This window comes from Vulpes lagopus, chromosome 18 (genome assembly GCF_018345385.1).
Source record: "Vulpes lagopus strain Blue_001 chromosome 18, ASM1834538v1, whole genome shotgun sequence".
Classification (NCBI taxonomy): Eukaryota; Metazoa; Chordata; class Mammalia; order Carnivora; family Canidae; genus Vulpes; species Vulpes lagopus.
The window spans coordinates 33,980,183-34,000,701 of NC_054841.1; the positions used below are offsets into that span (position 1 = coordinate 33,980,183).

The 20,519-nt window shown below is 38.0% G+C and overlaps 1 protein-coding gene across 2 annotated transcripts in view; it reads left to right on the top strand.

The window, feature by feature from the left end:
* Positions 1–20,519, top strand: part of PLCB1 (phospholipase C beta 1) — a 679,067-nt gene that overhangs the window by 203,516 nt on the left and 455,032 nt on the right. For both annotated transcript variants that reach the window (XM_041732275.1, XM_041732276.1), the window contains exon 3: positions 14,371–14,439. In XM_041732275.1, coding sequence (XP_041588209.1) covers positions 14,371–14,439 — 69 coding nt within the window. The remainder of the gene's footprint in view (positions 1–14,370; positions 14,440–20,519) is intronic.

Here is a 20,519-nt window from a genome sequence, read left to right on the forward strand (position 1 = left end):
GTTCCTGGAGGAAGGTAACTCTGCTTGTCTCAAGGACTTGCCAGTGAGATGTAAGTTGTAAGGAAATTTAATTTTTCCTTTGCTTTTGTTCCCCACATCAACAAGTATTTATCATTCATGTAAGAGTCCAATGTGTGTGTTGCTGGTCTAAAGATAGCTTTCTTTTTATGTAACTCAGGGACCTAGGCTCTGTCTAATATGTTCCAATATTTCTTAGGGTTTCCTTGACCACTATGTAAAGAAGTGGAGGTGCCTGGATTACGGTTAGGGAATCTGCCTTCTGCTCAGGTCATGATCCCAGGGTCCTGGGATCAAGCCTTGTGTCAAGGGCTTCCTGCTCAGTGGGGAGCCTGCTTCTCCTTGCTTGTGCTCTCTGGCTCTCTCTTTTTCTGTTAAATAAATAAAATCTTAAACAAAAAAAAAAAAAAAGGAAGAAGGGAGAGAAAAGACTTGAAATGACTCTCTTCCATTCACATTCCATTTCTGAGGACTGGTCCTAAGACCCTTACAAGGGGTGCTATAAATTGTGGTTCATGATTTGGCGGTAATTTTCTTTGATTCTCTGCACTGTGTAAGGCGAAGTGCAAAACTTGGTGGAGTTGGCCACCTCTGCTTCAAGGTCTGCACAGCCTGGTAATACTGACCTGCACAAACCCACCCACCTGTCTAGAGAAAAGAGTGGCACCATCATAATACAGTCCTCCTTGAAGATCACTGAGTGTAGTGATGAAATTGACCCCTTAGGTTTGTATGCCCTTTAAATGGTTTGATAATAATTTCATCAGAAAATGTTTTTAAGAACATGGGAATGCTTGTAATCAAAATAATATTAAGAAAATCATCAGTTGCATACAGTTGCAGGATTCAATGATTTTTCATGTAACAAAAGAGCCTTGTAATGCTTTATTTTTCTTTTTAACTCTAAAAACAGAATTGCACAATAGGTAGGAGGTAAAGTGAGAACCGTTGTGTCTGAAATTAATTTTTCTTTGTATTTGTGCTGATATATTCTCTCTCTCCTTTTCTCCCTGTCTCTCAATTTTCCATAATTCACATACTTTTTTTTAAAAAAATGGCATCCAATAGCCCTAAAAATCAAATATTTTCTTTAAATAAGATGATAAACTTTACTTTTACTGAGAGCTTTAGGGTAAATATAACTGTTTACAAGTAAGGGAACTCTTAAGAACCAGAAAGCCTGATACTTCTTTTCAAATGCTATTCCTTACGAATCTCTAAGTATCCATTTCAGTGGTTCTCAAACTTCAGAGTATACCAGAATCACCCTGGAGAGTTTGTTATAACAGACTTTGCTGGGTTGCCCCTCCAGAGTTTCCAATTCAGTTAAGTCTGGGATGGGGCCCCGGAATTTGTGTTTCTAACAATTTCTCAGGTGATTCTGTTCTGTTGCTGTTCGAGGATCCTACTTTTGAGAACCACTGATGATTCTATCATGTAATACCAAAAGAGGTAATGATAAAGGTATCATATCCATGTAGCTTCTCGAAGGTTGAACTATTTGATGTGTCCCAGCTTTTGTACTAAAAAAAAAAAAAATAATGCCGAAAGACATAAAGTGCTTAAGACTCAAGTTAATTTAATTCCATGATTGTAAGGCAAAATAGTAGCAACTTCAGCACATGGAGACTTCTGTACTTAATTTTGACTGACCCACATAGAGCAAGTGTGATTCATCTGACTCAAAATTGAAAACCCAAATAACCTAGGCTGTGAAACACAGTAGGTGTCTATAATGGTACCAAAAAGAGAATAAGTTGCTTATTTGAATGATAGGAAGGGTTTGGCCAAATGTGTACAGGGAATATGTTGCTCAGACATTAAGGAAAAAAGCAAAAACAAACAAACAAAAAAACAAAAACAAAAGCTTCCCAGACAAGCAAGTTAGAATATTTTCACTAAACATGAATCTAGGATCAGAGCTATACAGATTTAAGAATTTTGTCCTGAGTATTTACTTACTTCCAGAGGAAGTAATTCTAAAGAAGATTTATTTTCAGGGTTTACTTTTACCTAAACAAGAAGAAATATATTGTGCAATAATGAACAAATGGTCTGTCCCTTCAATATTCAATGCTTATGCTAAGGATTCATGAGTTATTTATTTGGAAAGATTATATACCCAGGGAGAGTGAATTTGGTCAAAATTGAGGCTTCATAAGAGATTATGAAATTCAGTTGTTCCAGACTCTAGAGAATAAAGTAATTTATTATAAAATGAATATTGTGGAATGAAAGAACAAAAGTTACAGTGGATTCCATTTTGAAAATGTAGCGACCCCCTTGGAATCAGTACATACAAGTCACTTCAAAAGATAAATAATGGTGTTGATCAATAATGTGATTCTTTGAAGAGATGACGGTCTCTCCCTCCCTCCCTCCATCTCTCCCTGTCTTCCTTTCTAGCTTTCTTTCCAGGGATGCCTTTTGGTATATAATACAAAAGTGTAGACTATTACAGAAAGAAATATCTTTCAAATGTTTTTGCTTTAGTTGTTTGCATTACCTAAGAAACTACTTAATTCATGTACTTTTGTTTCTAATTTCTAGTCATTGAATTTTTAAAAGATTCTATACTTCACACCAATTGATGGAAATAAGCTGCACTGTGTTGCCACTTTGCAACCTTTTTAATGAGGGTAGTAAATGGTTGATTTCTTCAGGGAACTTCTTATGAACATTGAGACAAAGATGTATTGGAAGGAGATAAATGTCTTTTATTAGTTATCTTTCTTTGTTCTGTTTCTACCTACCGTTCTGAAGCTGAAATTGGAGTAAATGGAAGACCTTGTAAAAGAGTTTTCACAGAATATTTTCTTTCTCATTGTTATGTAGTGCAGATGTGAAGCAAATACCTGTATCAGGCCATTGCTCCCTTTTGGCTCCAAGGTCAAGAATTCCAAGAAGATCATTTATTCAAACTTCCACTTGATATGTAGCCCACTGCCCATCTCCCAGACCTGTCCTGGTCTCACTCCTGTAATTTAAAAATTTTCCCTCTCTCTTCAAAACATTTCACTTTTTTAATGAATGTATAGAAAGGTCATAAAAATTCCTTCCTTTCCACATGAGCTACTGAAGTCTTATTTCTGTATGTATAATTTTAAGCCCCAGTTTCATGTCTCAATTCTAAATCTGTGCCAATTCTGAGTTACCCCAAGATTCCTGGTGGGTAAGCCTCTGTAGTCACTTGTTCTGAAACTTTAGCCTTGCAGTAAATATTAGTTTGGTCTCTTAATAATTACCAGGGCTTACCTTTCCCTTCTTCCTCCAGGCCTCTCCTCTTAAGAACTGTAACTTCATTTTTATAGTCTTCCCATGTGTTTTCTTTCTTCTTCCTTCCTTCCTTCTTTTCTTCCTTCCTTCCTTCTTTTCTTTCTTTCTTTCTTTCTTTCTTTCTTTCTTTCTTTCTTTCGTTCTTTCTTTCTCCTTCTCCTTCCTTCCTTCCTTCCTTCCTTCCTTCCTTCCTATTTACTTACTTATTTTAGAGGAAGAATGAGTGACCAGGTGAGTGCAGGGAGGGGCAGAGGAAGAGGGAGAGAGAAACTTTAGCAGACACCTTTCTGAGCTTGGAGTCCAATACAGTGCTTGATCCCATGACCCTGAGATCATAACCTGAACTGAAACCAAGAGTTAAATGCCTAATGGACTGCGCCATGAAGGCACCGCAGCCCGTGTGTTGTCTTTCAAATCTGCCCTATCCCAATCTGGATCCTACAGCAATTGCATTTCACTTACTCCCTCTCCATTCACAGAGGGATGGTAATACTAAATTAATGCTGTCTGTGAAAATGCCTAGAACAGGGATGGTATGTCTACAGATGCTTTGTAAACAGTGATCTTTATTCATTTTTAAGTAAAATTTTGATGAAATTATGAAATGAATCCTTTTCATTCATCTTTGGAGTAAAGTTTTTGTGTTCCCTTGGGGGTAGATTAAAAAAAAGAAAAACCTGGAGTAGTAGGTGGTTGATACTGGAATATCTTTACCAAAAAGAAAGTGACCTAAAATACAGTGCATAAGAACATATTTCTCTTTAGCTCTAAATATGACAAAAATGAACCGTGGTATGGAATTAGGTAACCGATGCTTTTTATAGTTTTTCTTCTTTATTTTTCAGGAAAAAATATTTCTTCTTTAGAATTAAGCACTGCCTCTTGATTATGATGTGATGCTTCCAAGCTTTTGAGAAAACTGTTTGCACATTAGGTTAGATGATATATATGCATATGTGTATTTCCCAGAAATGGTCAAAATATTTTAAAACCCAATTAAGAATAATGCAAGATCAAATACAGCATAGAGTGACTGAGAAATCTCTTAAAGAATGCTCATTTCGTACATTTGTCCTAATGATTATGACTATTTTCACAGAAAATTTAAGAATTCCAGAAATATACATAAATCTATCAAAAGCCAAAGAAAAGGATCAATATAAAAATATGATTTTTAAGAATAGTTTGTAATTCAGGATATTTTTGAATTTTAGGGATCCAGCAAGGATCCAAGTGGGCATCAGTAGAATTCCTGTAGAAGCTTTATGAAAATTATCTGAGTAACTGGAAAATGAACCTGGATTTAATGAACTTTTTCAAACCTTTATTGTTCTTGATATGAACAGCTAAGCCTCATTTATGTCCTTGTGTTAGTGGTGAGGTTAATCAACAATTGAATGAAAAGGCGGTTACCTTTAATGAATTTAAGCACATAGGCAGGATGTTTGGGATGATTTGTTGATCCATTCAATGAATTCTGGGGAAAACACTCCCCATCAGACATATCCCATCTTTATCCCTACTGATTAGCGTGGGATAAAGCTCAGTTGGATTTCTCTGTCTTACCAGAAAACCAAACATGATCTGAAGAAGCAAGTCTTCTTTGAAAAGAAAAAAAAAAGTGACATATTATTACATACTTGTCAACTTAAAATACCTCATTTTGGAAGGTAGATTAACTCTTTGCATATTCAGGATGTCATGTGATATTAAAAGGTCAAAATCTGTAGTTGCTACTTTTGCTGCATCTCATAAGTTCTGGTATATTGTTTTCATTTTTGTCTCAAGATATTTCCTAATTTCTCTTTGATTTCTTCTTTGATTTAATAGTTTTTCAAGAGTATGCTGTTTAATTTCCATGAATCATAGGGATTTTTTTTTAAGTCTTAGAATGTCCTTGATGAAGCAGTAAAAATTCTATTAAATCTTTAAAAAAAATCCTTTGGTTGCCAGAACATGGATTGAGGAGTGGCATGATTAAAATGCAAACCTTTGGGCAGAAAATCTTGTGATACATGTTTGAATAAATAACTGAAGGAGAAAAGTGTTAACTATCTGGGTGGATTTTACAAAATGGCTACCAAGGAAGGCAAAGATGAATGCCATTTTTACATACTTCAGAAAGTTTGGAAGTCACTAGTCATGCATGATAGTGTGATTAAAGAGAAAAGAAAATTCATCAGTAATTAGCCCAGATGTGTCACACATAGGGTTGAATCAGAGTATCTGGAAATAGGCCGGGTATCTTTAGAACTTCCCTTTGACTTTGTCCAATTTCTAGGATCCAAGGTGGAAATCATTGCTTCAGTCTATAGTGATATTGATGGTACTGAAGAACATAGTAGTCCGAAGAAGATGGTCCACATTTTATTATCAGTTCTGTAGTTGCTATATGACTGTGATGCAAAAAATTTCCTAGATGGATCTAGGCAGCTTGTCTGTCATCCTACAGAATGCCCTACAACAAGCTCTAGCTCTGTTTGATTTGCCTTCTCTATGAGAAGCTGTTGTCTCCATTTAATATCGAGGACAGAAGTTCTCAAATTCCACATTGCATTTGCATCACCCCAAAGCTTAATTAAAACACAGATTCTGGGCCCCACACCTCAGAGGTTCTGATTCAGCCAGGCTATGGTGAGACCTGAGAATTTGTGTTTTTCACGTATTCCAAGGTGATGTTGATGCTAATAGTATTGTTCCAGGAACCACACTTTAAGAACCATTGCTCTAGGGAAATGAAAGAATCTAACTGATAGAAGCAGATAGGTGATATGCTCAAATGTTACATTCAGGTGAGGTTAAGGGACTAATTGTGGTTAAGGGACTAATAGTGGTTAAGAGGTTAAGGGTAGTAGGCTTCCACTACCAGATAATAAAGCTTAGGTGGCTTGACTATTCAACCATAGTGAAATAGGTGTGGACCAGAGATAACATTTTAGTCAATTTGAAGGGAAAACCTGGCTACATTTATATCATCTGGACTTTTCAAGTGGAAACAGCTTGTGTGCCTGATTAATCTATATCATTTCCATATTTCTTTCCAAGTGACTTTTTATGGAGATCGGATTTTATGCTCCCACAAAATATCCACAAAGATAGTTTTAAGCATTTATGAAATGATTTGCCAAATGATAGATGCTCTTTCTAGTTAATCTGATTAGCTTGAAATGAGGATTTTTGCTGAGCACAGGCATAATAGGAAATTGTGACAACTCAATCTTTGTCTTTGGAGTCACAATTAAGGAAATATTCTGGGTCTTTAACAAATGTGACGTCTTATTTATCCATGAAAATGTAGTGAATCTCCTTATGCCTGCTAATAAATAAGAACTAGGAAAACAAAATATCTTGGATTCCCACCCCTGGTCAGATCCCTCTCTTCTCTCTGTTAGGGCACAGTCGAATTTTATACTTATGTGTATGAAATGTCACATAAGCTTTACAAATAGTTGAAGAATACATATCTCCTCCAATGGACTTTAAGCTCCCCAAGGCCAGAGGCTAGAAACATAAACATCCAATATATTCCTGATTTTATTTGTCTTTAGAACATATTCAGATTTTCCTTGGTGAGTATGGAGACTTTTTTCTTTTTCTTAGAGTGTCAACAAAATAAGGTTAAAATAAAGCCAGTAATTACTGTTTCAAATTTTACCGGTTTTCATTCATCATTTCAGAAAATTGCCAGAAGACACTAATGCTCCAGAACGTTGGAATCATGTGTGGCATTTTCTGCACACACCCCCACCCTGACCTCCCTCTCTCTACCTGCCTAGTCGTAGATGCATTAGATTATAGATGCATCAAGTTATAAACAGAAATGCTGTTAGAATTGTTTTACTAATTTTATGTCCTAATAAAGCTTTGGTGCTATGAGTGCAATTTTATCTGCATTAGCTTTCAACTTAAGCAACTTTCTGTTATTACATGAATATGCAAAATTATCCCAGACAGCTAAAGAAGTAAAGAAGAAGGAAGAAATTTGGCTTTTGTGTAACCAGGGACTGAACTACTTTTCTGGTTATCTACAGAAAAAATCAACTAGATATTTGCCAATAACAGTTCATGCTGCCTCATAGGGACATAGCCTATGAAAACCAGTGTCGGGGGATCCCTGGGTGGCTCAGCGGTTAGGCGCCTGCCTTTGGCCCAGGGCACGATCCTGGAGACCCGGGATTGAGTCCCACGTCGGGCTCCCGGCATGGAGCCTGCTTCTCCCTCCTCCTGTGTCTCTGCCTCTCTCTCTCTCTCTATGTCTATCATGAATAAATAAATAAATCTTAAAAAAAAAAGAAAGAAAACCAGTGTCACATTCTATTTATCATAATATTTTTTTCCTGTACATAAACAAAAATGTATTCTTTTAAAAATTGTGTCACTCAGTTAAGGTTCCTGCTATTTTGTGAATACTGGAAAATAATTCTGTAGAGCAATCAATAGATCTGGGGGGTATGTGGATCTTTTTTCTATTTTTTGCTCAGTCTCTGTGATACTGGGTAATTGATATGTTTTCTCTGAGACTCAGTTTTCTAATCTGCAGTCTGTCCCAGCTCCATTAGAGTAATTGCTTCCTGTTAGATTAAAAAAATATGACAGTTTTGCAGTCATGTTTATGCTGGGTAAAGTGTCAAGATATGCAAATTCATGTGCATGTCTTTTTATTTAAGTGCATTAAAATGTGGAAACAATGGGGGCAGTGCATTTGTAATCTATTACTGTAAAGTAAATTACTGAAAACTTAGAAGCTGGAAACAACAAACAGTTATTATCTCCCAGTTTCAATGGGTCAGGGTCTCACCTGCCTAGGGTCTTACAGGCTGCATTAAAGGTGTCTGCTGGGATGTGTTCTCATCTGGAGCTGGAAGTTCCTCTTCCAAGCTCATTCAGGTTGTTGCCACATTTCTATTCTTTGTCATGGTAAGACTGAGGCCCTTACCTCTTAGAGGGCTTCCTTTTTAATAGGTAACACACAACACAACAAGTAGGTGAGCATCTCTGCTGCTTCAAATTTCTTACCTCTAGATCCTCTTTTGAGAGGCTCATCCAGGATATCTCTCTTTTGGTTAAGTCCAAGTCATCTGAAGACTTTAATTACACTCGCAAAATCCTCTCGCATTTGCCAGATAAAGTAACATCATCATGGGAGGGATAGCCCATCACCTGTGCCATAATCTGAAGTGAGTCTTGGGTGCTGACCACACTCAAAGGGTGGAGATCAAATGAAGGCATGGGTCTTGGGCACAGGTGTCAGGGTGGTCATCTAGCTTTCTGCTTACAACAGGCAAGACACTGAGACATGTACAAATGCCCAGTAGTTGTCCCTCAGCTTCTCCATTAGTTCTCATTTGCACAGTGGAGGCCATAAGACTCATGTCACAGTGGTGTTGCAGGTGACATATGATGAGGTGATATATGCAAATAGTATCTCAAAATTCTTGGCATCTTGTTGGTTCTGCATTGTTAATAGTCAGGATTATTATTGCTGTTGTCATTATAAATTATATTACTTGACTTTGTCTCCTTCCGTGGTAGGAAAGTTTAATTGAATAGCTATAATTTTTCAGTTATTTTTTTGGCCCAAACTATGTTGATAGTTACAATTCTACCCATAACACATGAGCTATCTCATTACCTTTTCTCTATTTCAGATGTTTTGGCTTTCCTACTAGGATCTTTTGCTTTTCACTTGGAATGGGAAATGTTGCAAGCATAAGACTTGATATGTATTCATTGGTTCCTGCTTGCTAGCTGGAGATCTTAGTTTAAGATCTCCCTTGATATAACAGCAGCCCAATGAGGAAGGTGTTGCTGGCATCCACTCCTCTGTTTGACAGACAAGAGTACAAGGGACAGACATCTGTAGTAATCAGTTTAATAATGCATAGATTACAAATGCTAATTCCAACAGACAAGTTTTCTGCACCCTAGATTTGTGAACTTTTCACAATCTTAAACCTCAGTTGGTTTACATAGGGGAATCTAGATGTATCCCCTTTCTCTTTCCTCTGCTGTGGTTGGTATTGATGACCTGTGCACCTCATTTCCATTGGTGTTTCCTATACTGAGGCTCAATTATAGACTTTGTGGTGAGGGGGGCGGTGGAGAAAAGACAAAATTGAAGGATAGGCAACAAAGGAAACAAGAGACTGAGAGAGAATGCAGGGATTTTTTTTATTTTAGAGGTTCTACGCAGATTTTTCACTCCCTCAGAAGTAAAATATAGTTAAGGGACAAAGAACTGGATCTACTTCATCTGTCTCACTTTAAATTAAAACCCTTCATTAAAGAATTCTAAAATAGTTCTTTTTTTTCTTTAACATTGGGCATTTTAGGGAGGTTTGACAGTCAATAAAACATATTAATGTCTTCTACCTTTGGTAAATCAAGGTTGAACGACTTAATGAATTTCCCACATGGGGAGGTGTCCGTAATCACCCCCCTACACACACCCCCAGCCGTTAATAACTTCCCTATGAAATGTTTGTGACTGTAATTGCTGCTCTGATTATATATTGTGTGAACTTGAAGTACGTTATTATATCGGGTGACTAATGGAATTTGGTGACAATGCACAGAAATTGGTATTCTGGAAAAGAGTTGGTTTTTAAATTGTATTCTTTCCTGAGTTTGCAGTGCATTTCATGGCTCATCTACCTCACAGTGGGTTTGTGGCTGATGGATTGAAATCTTTCCGCTGAATAGTAAACATCAGAGATAATTTGGTCTTCCCTTAGCTTTTCTCATCACTCATTCCAAACATCAAAAATAAATCCTTGATTACTGTTAATTCACTTTCATCCATAATGACAAAAGGAAGAGGCATATCTGTCAAATCTTCAGTGGATAAGTGAGGGAGGGGTCCTAAGAGTGTGGTCTCCAAGTTCTGCAGGGGGTACTGTGTGCCTTGAAATAAGTTCATTCCAACTTTCCTGGTCAGGGTAGCCCACAGGCTTTCTCTGGACACCCCAACTCTGTTTCCAAGGTTGGATGAGTTTAGAGGTGAGAGAGAACCAGTTTCCTTCTTTTGCTTTTCTAAAGATGTCTCTAATGTTATTAACTGTAAAACACAGGTTACATAGTATAACATTTAAGCAAATATAAACCAATGTCAGTGAGTTTTTAAATTTGTGAACAGAGACATTTGCTTGTATAGGGTGAAATTTAATACTAAGAACACTTATTAGAATAGGTGTTGATGCCATCTGTCATTCAGTAGTTTTCCTTCAATTAAATTAAACTGAAGCCTAGATTATTCACTGCTAGGCACACTTTTGCATTCAGTAAGTAAAATATTTTTATTTGACACTTCCCTGCATAAAGAAACGACAGTCGTAGATTCTCCATACAACATATTATAATGTATAAGTAATGCATAATTTTATCAGTCATAGTCCCCTAAGAAACCTTATGTAACAATCGCATGAATGAGAATATATCAGTGCTTGTCAAAGTGGACCAGCAGCATCTGGATCACCTGAGAGTTTATGAGAGATACAGATTCTCAGGCTTATTCCTGTCCCGCTGAACCAGAAATGGATGGATGGCATTCAGCCAGTCAATGTTTTAACACGTTTTCCAGGTGACTCTAATGTAGGTTTGAGAGCCACTGATGTAGAAAGTGTTATCACACTCATTTTATCGATGATACAGTTGATGCTTGGTGTGGTACTATGATTGGTTGAATACATAACCAGTTAATTTTAGAGCCCTTCCTCAAAGCCAGGTTTTCTACTTAAACATCATGTGACCTCCCTCTCTTAAAGAGAGGAATAAAGGAATAGTGAATTCTATAAAGCTGGAAATCAGTATCTCTTAAATGAACTGAGAAAGGGACCATTTCACTGCTTTCTAATAATGAGAGTGAGTTGTTAAAACTATTAGCTTGAAGAAATTAACCTAGAAAAAGTTTTTAATGACACAAGCAACATTTTTGTGGTCCTGTGCATTGGGTTCCACATTTTCTTTTTAGTGGAAGAGAGATAATAGGATGTAGTTAAACCCCAGAGGGGTGGCTGCTGTATGTTAATAGAAGTGGGAGACACTATTTTAATCATTGCTTTCTACTCCAACGAGTCCATGGACAGCTTTTCCACCTGGGTCTTTCCCATGCCACATTACCCACATTGATAGTGCCCTGCGGTGGTTTTCCTGCACACACAATTTTACACGCAGGCGAGAGAAGGTTCTTAGTCGCTGTGGTATTGGAATGAATCCCCAGGGCAGTTGGCGTTAAGTACCCCTCTGTGACTTGGGGGATGAACATTTCCTCTTGAGCTGAGAGTAGAAAACAGTGTTCATTATCTGTAATGTAAAAGCCTATATAATGACTCCTGCTAAGATCTACTTCTTTGTGAACTCAATTTGGGCTTTGTGTGTATAAACAATGGAGGAAAGTTTAAGTCTATTGTTTGCTCAACTGAGAGGAACTTCCTTGAATAGAAAATGTGGCAATAAAATTAGGTAAATGTAGTATGTCTGTGTGTTTAATTTCTATTCTGCATATATGTAAAACATCATATAACATCTGTGGAAAAGAATACCAAACATATGTGTCTGTGTTTTATGGATAATTATAAAGAGGAGACACATGTAAGGACTACCATGTCAAGAAGTGTTAGTGATAACTCTCTGTGCACCCTGCTGTGTATCTTGAGTGACTTGTAAGTTCCTGCACACAATTCCTGCCTCTGTGCATTTGCACCTACTGTTTCCTCTTCCTTTAACCCTCTTTTCCCCCAGAACCACAAAATTGTAAGGCTAGCAGACTGTTTCTCATTCTTGTGTATTAGCTGAAAAGATGTCATAGCCCACATCTCCAGCGTACTTTGAAATGTCTCCTTTAGAGTATAATAATTGGTTTTGTGCAGGAGCTGCCTCTGGCATTTCCACTTGGATAAACCCTTCAAACCAACATCTCCAAAAATGCATTATCATTTTGCCCAAATTCCAGTTTGGAATATGGAAACCCTAGGGCTATTTATGACTCCTCTCCCTCCCTGTAGGCAATTCTACCTCCCTGTAATGGCTCTCATCTTTCTTCCAGTTACCTCTACCTTCATCTTCATTTGGTCTCCTGTCTCTCAAATGTCCACTTGGTTCTGGTCTTTGGAATGAAGTTTCTTCAAGTCTGGTTCTCTTCCTGTTTCTCTCCTTCCAACACAAATTTTGATTGTCTTGCTGTGGGGATAAGAAATCCAGACCAGTTGCTCCATCCCTAAAAGTCTGAGGACTTTATTATGCATTTGCCTAAGTGAAACATTGAGCCCTGCATCGAGGCCATTCTTTTCTAACACTCATAAGATGATCTTCAATATTGTGGATAGTATGGCCTTATGGGAACTATAGTACCACTTATTCTGTCCTGCAGGATCTTTGCTGGGTTGCCACCTGTCACACCCCAGAGTTTGGGAGGATTTCCAGAGTTGCATATGGTAAGGAAAGGATTAAAGGATCCACCAAAATGGGTAAAAGCAAACTTAGAAGGCCAAGGTGAGCAAATGAAAAGAAGGCACTCTTTCTTGTCCTGCCTTCACAGAGAAATGTGCAGGAGCTAGGTGTCTGTTGGACCTGTTGTGTGATTTTGCATCCTGTAGACGGACTCTACCTTCTCTGTGACTGTTATGCTTTAATCATGAGACCAACCTTAAGTACAAGAAAATAATCAGACCATTTTGCACCGAACATTTGGAATTGGTGGCAGTTGTTTGAAGGAATTGTTTGGGAACCCCAGCTACAAGTACTTGGGAATGTTAAGAGCTATGGGAAATTACACCCACTCCTGTCCAGAAAGTCTGAGTAGCTGAATTATCATGCAGCACCTCCTACAAGGAGAAGGGGATTAGATTTCTGCATCCAACTATCTCATTGTTAGCATGGGTTGGATGGCTGGCAGGAGTCACTTTAAGATGACTGTTCATTGCAGTCCAGTTCCATCTAGCTGGTGTAGGGTCTACTGTAGAACTCAGGGATGTGTGTGTCAGAGACCTCATGGTTCAGTGTCCTAAGACAGACTCTCAAGGTTTCCATCCTTTTGCCCATATTCCTTTCTGGTATTATCTCCCATGACTTTTCTTTATCTGTTCTGTGCCCCAGCAATGAAACACTTAACGTTGCTTATGAGAATACCCTCCCACACTGCCATTACATCTTCCCTGTGCTGTTCCTTCCTCCTGGGTGCCCCTCTATCTTTTTCCTCCTTCCTACCCTTTCCCCCTGCAATGTTCTCCATCTCTAAGCATCTAAAGGCCATAAATACCCCAAGGTTCTGCACAAACTTCTGGTCCCTTCTTGTCTGAATATTTGCCAATGTTATGCCTTCCAATTCCTCTTCGCTGTGCTCAGTGACTCTTACATGACTTTTCTCTGGGACCTTAGGGGAAAAACTTTCTTTTCTCTATTGACCCCAATAGCAATTAACTTTAATAGCTGGCATGAATACTGTCCCCGGTCTTACACATACACATTTCTTTACTCCCCTGTTTGATGACAAGTCCATCTGGAGGAGTAAACATATTTTAAGTATCTTCTATCTTAGAGTAACTTGTATATTATAGGTGTTCGGTAATATATGATGAATAAAGGAAGATTGGGGCATAAGATATGTGTGCTAAAAGCTGAGGAGGGGGCAGGTAGGTAAGGCAAATTCGTCTCTTTATCTTGGGCAGCAGAGCTGATGGGAGCATCTTCTTCCACCCCTCATCCCTAAAACCCCATGCCACTCCCATATCTTCACACTAAGTCTGACTCTCAGGATTACTTTTCAACTACAGGACAGGAAGATTTGGTTCATCATGACTTAGGAATGGCTCATGGTATAGACTGGGGACCCTATCCACAGCAATTATACTTTCAAAGTGTCTTAGAACATGTATTAAACTGAATAGTTAGCAGTTAGCTGCCTTGTTGCAATTCAAATTTGACTGGTAAACAATGTGAGAGAAAAAATATCCTAACTGCAGAGAAATCTTCAGGCATGTCTCAAGATAATATTATTTTTTGAAAAATGATGTCAATGATATAAAACAAAGAAAGGTGATCTGTGTGGTTGCTTAACAATTTCACATTTTTGCCTTCCAGGAGACGGAGCTGTTAGATCTCAGCCTTGTCAAGGATGCCAGATGTGGGAAACATGCCAAAGCTCCCAAGGTAGGAAGCAGAACATTGTGCAAGCACCAGATGCTGCTTTGATTATTTAGCTATGTCATGGTATCAATTAATTGCCCCAACTAAAAGTTTCTCTGTTGTAGACTGTTGTAAAACACAATAAAACAGCCAGTCCTTCCAGAAACCTATATGCCCTAAATATTTCCACTTTTGTTAAAAAAAGGCAACCATGAGTAAATATATAGGTAATTGAGACATAGGGGCTTGCTGTCTGTCCTTTAATTTTAGTTTTGTTTGAAAAATATATAACAATGCCAGAGTTGCTGGGTAATCCTCAGTAGTTAAAATGTGCTTAAATTACTTGAAACCTTCCTTGAGCCTCATATACATACATGAAATAACCTGATGAATTATACATGATGAATAAGACCCTATAATTCAAATACTTTGCAATTGCCATCATTCCATCCATGAAGCTAGAGGGTGTGAAGTCCTTCTATAAATGTCCAGAGTGAAGACTTGCTGAACTTTGGGATTGGTTATGTGGCGGCCCATCAATTCATTTTCATTTGAAAAACTTAAGACATATTCAGAGCAGTGTTTGCAATTTATTTAGTTTTTGAAGATTTAATGATAACATTAAAATATTGAATGAAGAACATAATTTTTTAACTTAGATTATTTGGTTGAATATAGTAACGGAATGTGTTGACTTGTCATTAAAATGTGAAACTACTCTTATTGTATTTAAATTTTAGTACTCTAAATACTTCCTTTCTAGCAAAGATAATATTGTCAAATAGGGAAGTACAGATGCCATTCAGGAACTCCTGCCTCTTACCATAATTGATATAAAACTAGCGATTTTCTATTTGAGTATCTGCCTGCAACTTTTGTTTTATTCTTTAAAAGTCAAAATACTTTCTTTGACATCAAAAATTATGTGTTGCTGTGGAGAGACAGAAAGAAAAAAAATCACTTAGAATGATTATTCTTCAGATACCTACCAGTGCAATAGTTGCTGGCAAATTTTGCCATGGAGCAAACACCCAAATACTGCTTTTACTAGTGTAGGAGTTAAGCTGATCTATAGGAAAATGTGAAAAATGAAAAGATAGGTAAATCTGAATTACTTTCTAGGAAGTTTCTTTTCTTTCTTTCTTTTTTAAGATTTTATTTATTTCTTTATTCATGAGAGAGATAGACAGAGAGAGAGAGAGAGAGAGAGAGGCAGAGACACAGGCAGAGGGAGAAGCAGGCTCTTTGCAGGGAGCCCAATGTGGGGCTTGATCCCTGGTCTCCAGGATCATGCCCTGGGCTGGGGGCGGCGCTAAACCGCTGAGCTACCCAGGCTGTCCTCTAGGAGGTTTCTATAAGCATTTCCATGAGAAAACAGTCTATTATTTGCCTTCACCTCTTAGTAAGATAATAGAATTTCAGTCATTTGGTCTTTTAATTTTGTAGCAATCCTTCATTGATGATTCAGAATTGTCCAGTTTTTAGTATAGGAAAGAAATTCCATCTTCTTTCCCCAAAATATGTTCCAGCCAAGTTTCATGTAAGCCTGTTAGTTCCAAGAACTTTATTGATAACATAGTTATGAAGTTTGTCTTTAGTAAAGTGTATTGGCCTAACGTGAAATTTCATGATCAATATTGGTTAAAGACTGCTGCCTACACTCTATCAGACCCCCCATTTGTCTGTAGACATCTGAGACGGAGCCCTGGGGCTTCCATCTATTTCATTGCAGCACTCGGCCTGATTATCAGTTCAGTGTTTCATTTATGGATGTGATTGGATACATGTCTATTGAATGATGATAAACAGAACTAGTGTCTGTATAGTGCTCAGCTGATAAATCACGACTAGATCCTAAAATACTTCAGGGCAGACTTGAGCATTCAGAATACTTTGTCTTTTACTTTTTTTCCCACCAAAGATTGCTTTCTCTGTGGATTATCCATGTTCGTGGCTTTTTTCCTTTCTGTTTCTTGCTGGTGTTCAAGAAATTCAGTCGACCTTAATATTTTAAAATCTGGGTTCTGTTGCATCATACCTGCCTGACCTTCCTCACTGGCTACATTGTGGTAATAATAATGATAACAATAACAGTAGTTATAATAAAATGGACACTTTATATCATTGCCATAAGGACTGAATGAAAATTCATTAGCAAATTTTTAGCAGAGGAGTTCTCAAATTTGACTGCTTGTGGAATCACCTGGAGAGCTTTATAAAAAACTGGTGAAGCCCTTTCCTACCCCCAAAGGGTCTGGTGCCACAAGATTCTAACTGGTTTAAGTGTAGTGTGGGTTTTTGAAAAGTAGATTTGCAGCAAAATTTGAGCACCACTGCCTTAATTTTTCACTGCCATTTAATAAGCACTCGCTAAATATTATCCACAATTATTGGTGTTATCAGTGTTATTTTTGTATTTATTATTATCAAAAATTTCAATCAGATTTTCAGAAAGTCAGTTTTATTCCACTTAATGTGGAAAGGTTTATGTTGTAAAGGGAGATTGGGGGAGGGACCTGGCTGAAAGGGGCTTTGTGGATTGACAAGCAAGAAAGAAGGTGGTATGACTATTAGTTTAAAATTATTTCAGTTGCAAAAGAAAACCCCAGTTCAAACTGGATACATTTTTTTTTAATTGCTAGAAATGATTGGAATGCACTGAAAATCTAATGGAAGCATGGGGTTTAGATGAAGTCTCATGCGGCTGTTGGAGAACTGTCTCCAGGGAAGAGGTACTACTTTCTCTTGACAGTCTGGCTTCCAAGGTGCTAGAAGAGATTCCTCTTCCATCCCCAGGATCCCCTTGGTTGACATCCTTTGCTTGCCATCACTGGCAGCTCCGGCTTCCCCATAGAAGGAGGTGAATGGCCTCTGAATTAGGGGGGTGGGGACAGCATATATGAGGAGACCTTTGGTTTGGCTGGAATAAAGCAGCAGGACTGCGAGCCTAAGATTAAAAAGCATCAAGATAATCAGTATAGAATGAGAGAAGCATGGAACTCGGGATGGGTAGGCAATGTTACATGAAGACAGATTGAGTGGAAGGCATTCTGCGGGGCTTTATAGACCATAAAGGAAGGAAGAACATGTGTGGAGCAGATATTATTTATCAAAATACTCAGGCACCCTGCAAATATTTATCTGTGTATTTGTATCATTTTTGTTTTTCTCCCAGTATCTTATTACATAAAAATCCACAATCTAGCTGAAGATGAACTGTTTTCTGTGCCTGCTGTGATTGGAAATAACATTTATAAGAAATGGAAGAGGCTCTATGTGTTGGCCATTAATGATTTTTAAATGTCGACCCCCCAACACAGTATATGCAATTCTAGATTGGCTTTTCTTTAGGCAGCCTTTATTCTAGTTATCAGTTTCAAAATTTCTCATTGGAGAGAAAATAGAAGATTTTTTTTTTAAATGGAAGATTTTTATCCACATGTGAAAAAAAAGTAAAAGAAAAACAATGTCCTATCCTTTGAAATTTAAAAGGTATTTATGTTTCCCTCCTTGCTCTCTCTCTCTCTCTCTCTCTCCCTCTGCCTCCCTCCTCAGCTTATAGAGCACATATAGAGGCAAGGTGCTATGGGATATGCATCTTGCATATGCTAGATACACGTATTCTCTGGATCTTCATTTCAAAATGAACTTTACTTTTAAAAAGTAAAAGAGATCACTGTGATTTCTGATCTATTAGTGCTGGTTCTTCACCCAGCAGATCAATTCCGTGGCTCATGTACAGCATTAATACAATGAAATAGATCTGATGAGAATGAAAAATGTTAACATCTTGTGCAGAGCAAGTTGTTTCATGAAACTTTTTCCATGCATGTGAATGTATGGTATGTTCTGGATTCCAACATGAAGTGTATTTTTTACTATGGGCCATGCCATAAAGGTTTAAAAAAATGCTGCTGCTAAGATAGTTTTTTTATCCTCAGGATTCTTAGGGTGTATTCCATCTGTGGGTATACTGAAAAGTAGATGGAACCATCTACTGGAGATGAAGATGTGGGTTTGGATGCCAGCTCCGCCAGTAGCATGCTTCTGTCTATGCCTCTACTTCCTCATCTATGTAATGGGGTGTGTAGGAGGCACAGGATTTTAGGTGTGTAAGTTGGCTAACCTTTGATTCCAACTTTTAAAATGAGAAGTTGAGGCACCTGGGTGATTCAGTAGGTTAAGCATCCAACTCTTGGTATTGGCTCAGGTCGTGGGATCAAGTCCTGGATTGGGTTCTGTGTTCAGCAGGGAATCTGCTGGAGATTCTCTCCCTCTCCTCCTCCCCTGACTTGTGCTCCTCTCCCCTCTCAAATAAATAAATAAACAAATAAATAAATATATTTTTTAAAATATGAAGTTATTCAAGCCAAGGTTCTCCATCTTACAGTTTATAAAGCTAACGTTGAAAAGTTTGCATCACCAGAAACTTCTTATCTTGGTCGTAGAAAATCAGGTGAACTTAGTTAAAAATCAGATCACATTCTAACCAAGGTAAGGTGCAATGCAAACAAAATTTAAAGAAAAGAAGAAAGATTTATGTGAAACTTTGCACGTGGCTTCTTGAAAGCCATTGTAGGATTGCTTTGGACTCCGTAGAGACCCTTTGATAACAGAAACCACCCCAGGTTTCAAACACGAAAACTGTTGCTGACATTCACTCTCAATAATACTAGTAGCAAAACCATTGAAAAATATTTGTGTAGTTTTACTTTCAAATTGTGTGTCATCCAAAGAAAAGTGATTCACATACTTAGCTAACAATTGACCAATTCCTTCTATAGATAAAGGGCAGTTTATTTCAGATGTGCAATGTTAATTGGAATACAAGTTCCTTATATCTATCTAGATTACAGTTAAATTCTATGTGATGTATAGTATTACTAGAATCATCTAAGGTAGATTACAGCAAAATGAACTTTAAAAAATTGATCAGCTTTTGTTTTATTAATCCCTAAATAAAAATGATGGCTTTTAAAACCATTAGATGTGGATTTGTAAAGCAATGTATACCACAGTGTCTAGCCCTACAAGCAGACTCCAGTATCTCACTGGGTGGGTGAAACAGATAACAGATAAGTCCCACTGAGACACCCAAAGCAGGACACAGATCATTGACCATGAGTGGTGGAGACCATTGGCCATGAGTTGTAGAGTCCTTGCTGCTTTCTAGAGTTATAATGAAGGAAATTCTTTTGATAAGATGAAGTGATATGAGCAGAGATGTTAATTAAGAAAACGAGTGGCGGGTCACCTGGGTGGCTCAGTGGTTGAGCGTCTGCTATCAGCTCAGGGCGTGATCCTGGGATCGAGTTCAGCATCAGACTCTCTGCGAAGAGTCTGCTTCTCCCTCTGCCTATGTCTCTGCCTCTCCCTGTGTCTTTCATGAATAAATAAAATCTTAAAAAAAAAAAAAAAGAAAAAGAAAAGGAGTGGCATTCCAGGCAGAGGGCAGAGTAAGAGCAAAGGCCCTGAAGTTAGAATATGCTTGGTATATTTGAAGAATAGGGAGGAGGCCAGTTGGTTATAGTAGAGTGCGAGACAGAAAGGAGGATAAAGTCAGAGAAGTAACCAGGGGCCATATTATTCTGGCCTTGTAGACCAGGCAAATGACAGTGACTTTTTCTTCTGAAAGACCTAAGAAAGGATCTGAGTATTCTGAGCAGAGCATTGATGAGATCTGATTTTGCTTTTAAAAACATCACTGGGGCAGCCTGGGTGTCTCAGTGGTTTAGCGCCGCCTTCGGCCCAGGGCATGATCCTGGAGACCCAGGATCGAGTCCTACATCAGGCTCCCTGCATGGACCCTGCTTCTCCCTCTGCCTGTGTCTCTACCTCTCTCTCTCTCTCTCTCTCTCTCTCTCACTTTCTCTCTCTCACTTTCTCTCTCTCTGTGTCTCTCATGAATAAATAAATAAAATCTTTAAAAAATAATTTTAAAAAATCACTGGCCACAGCATGGAGCGTAGACCTTAAAAATAAAGGAAGAAAAAGGAAGAAGGGATGCCAACCAAATGGCTACTGTAAATGTCCTGGGCAGTGTTGATAATGATTTTGACCAAGAGGTATAGAGGTAAGGCAAAAAATGTCAGATTCTGAATTGG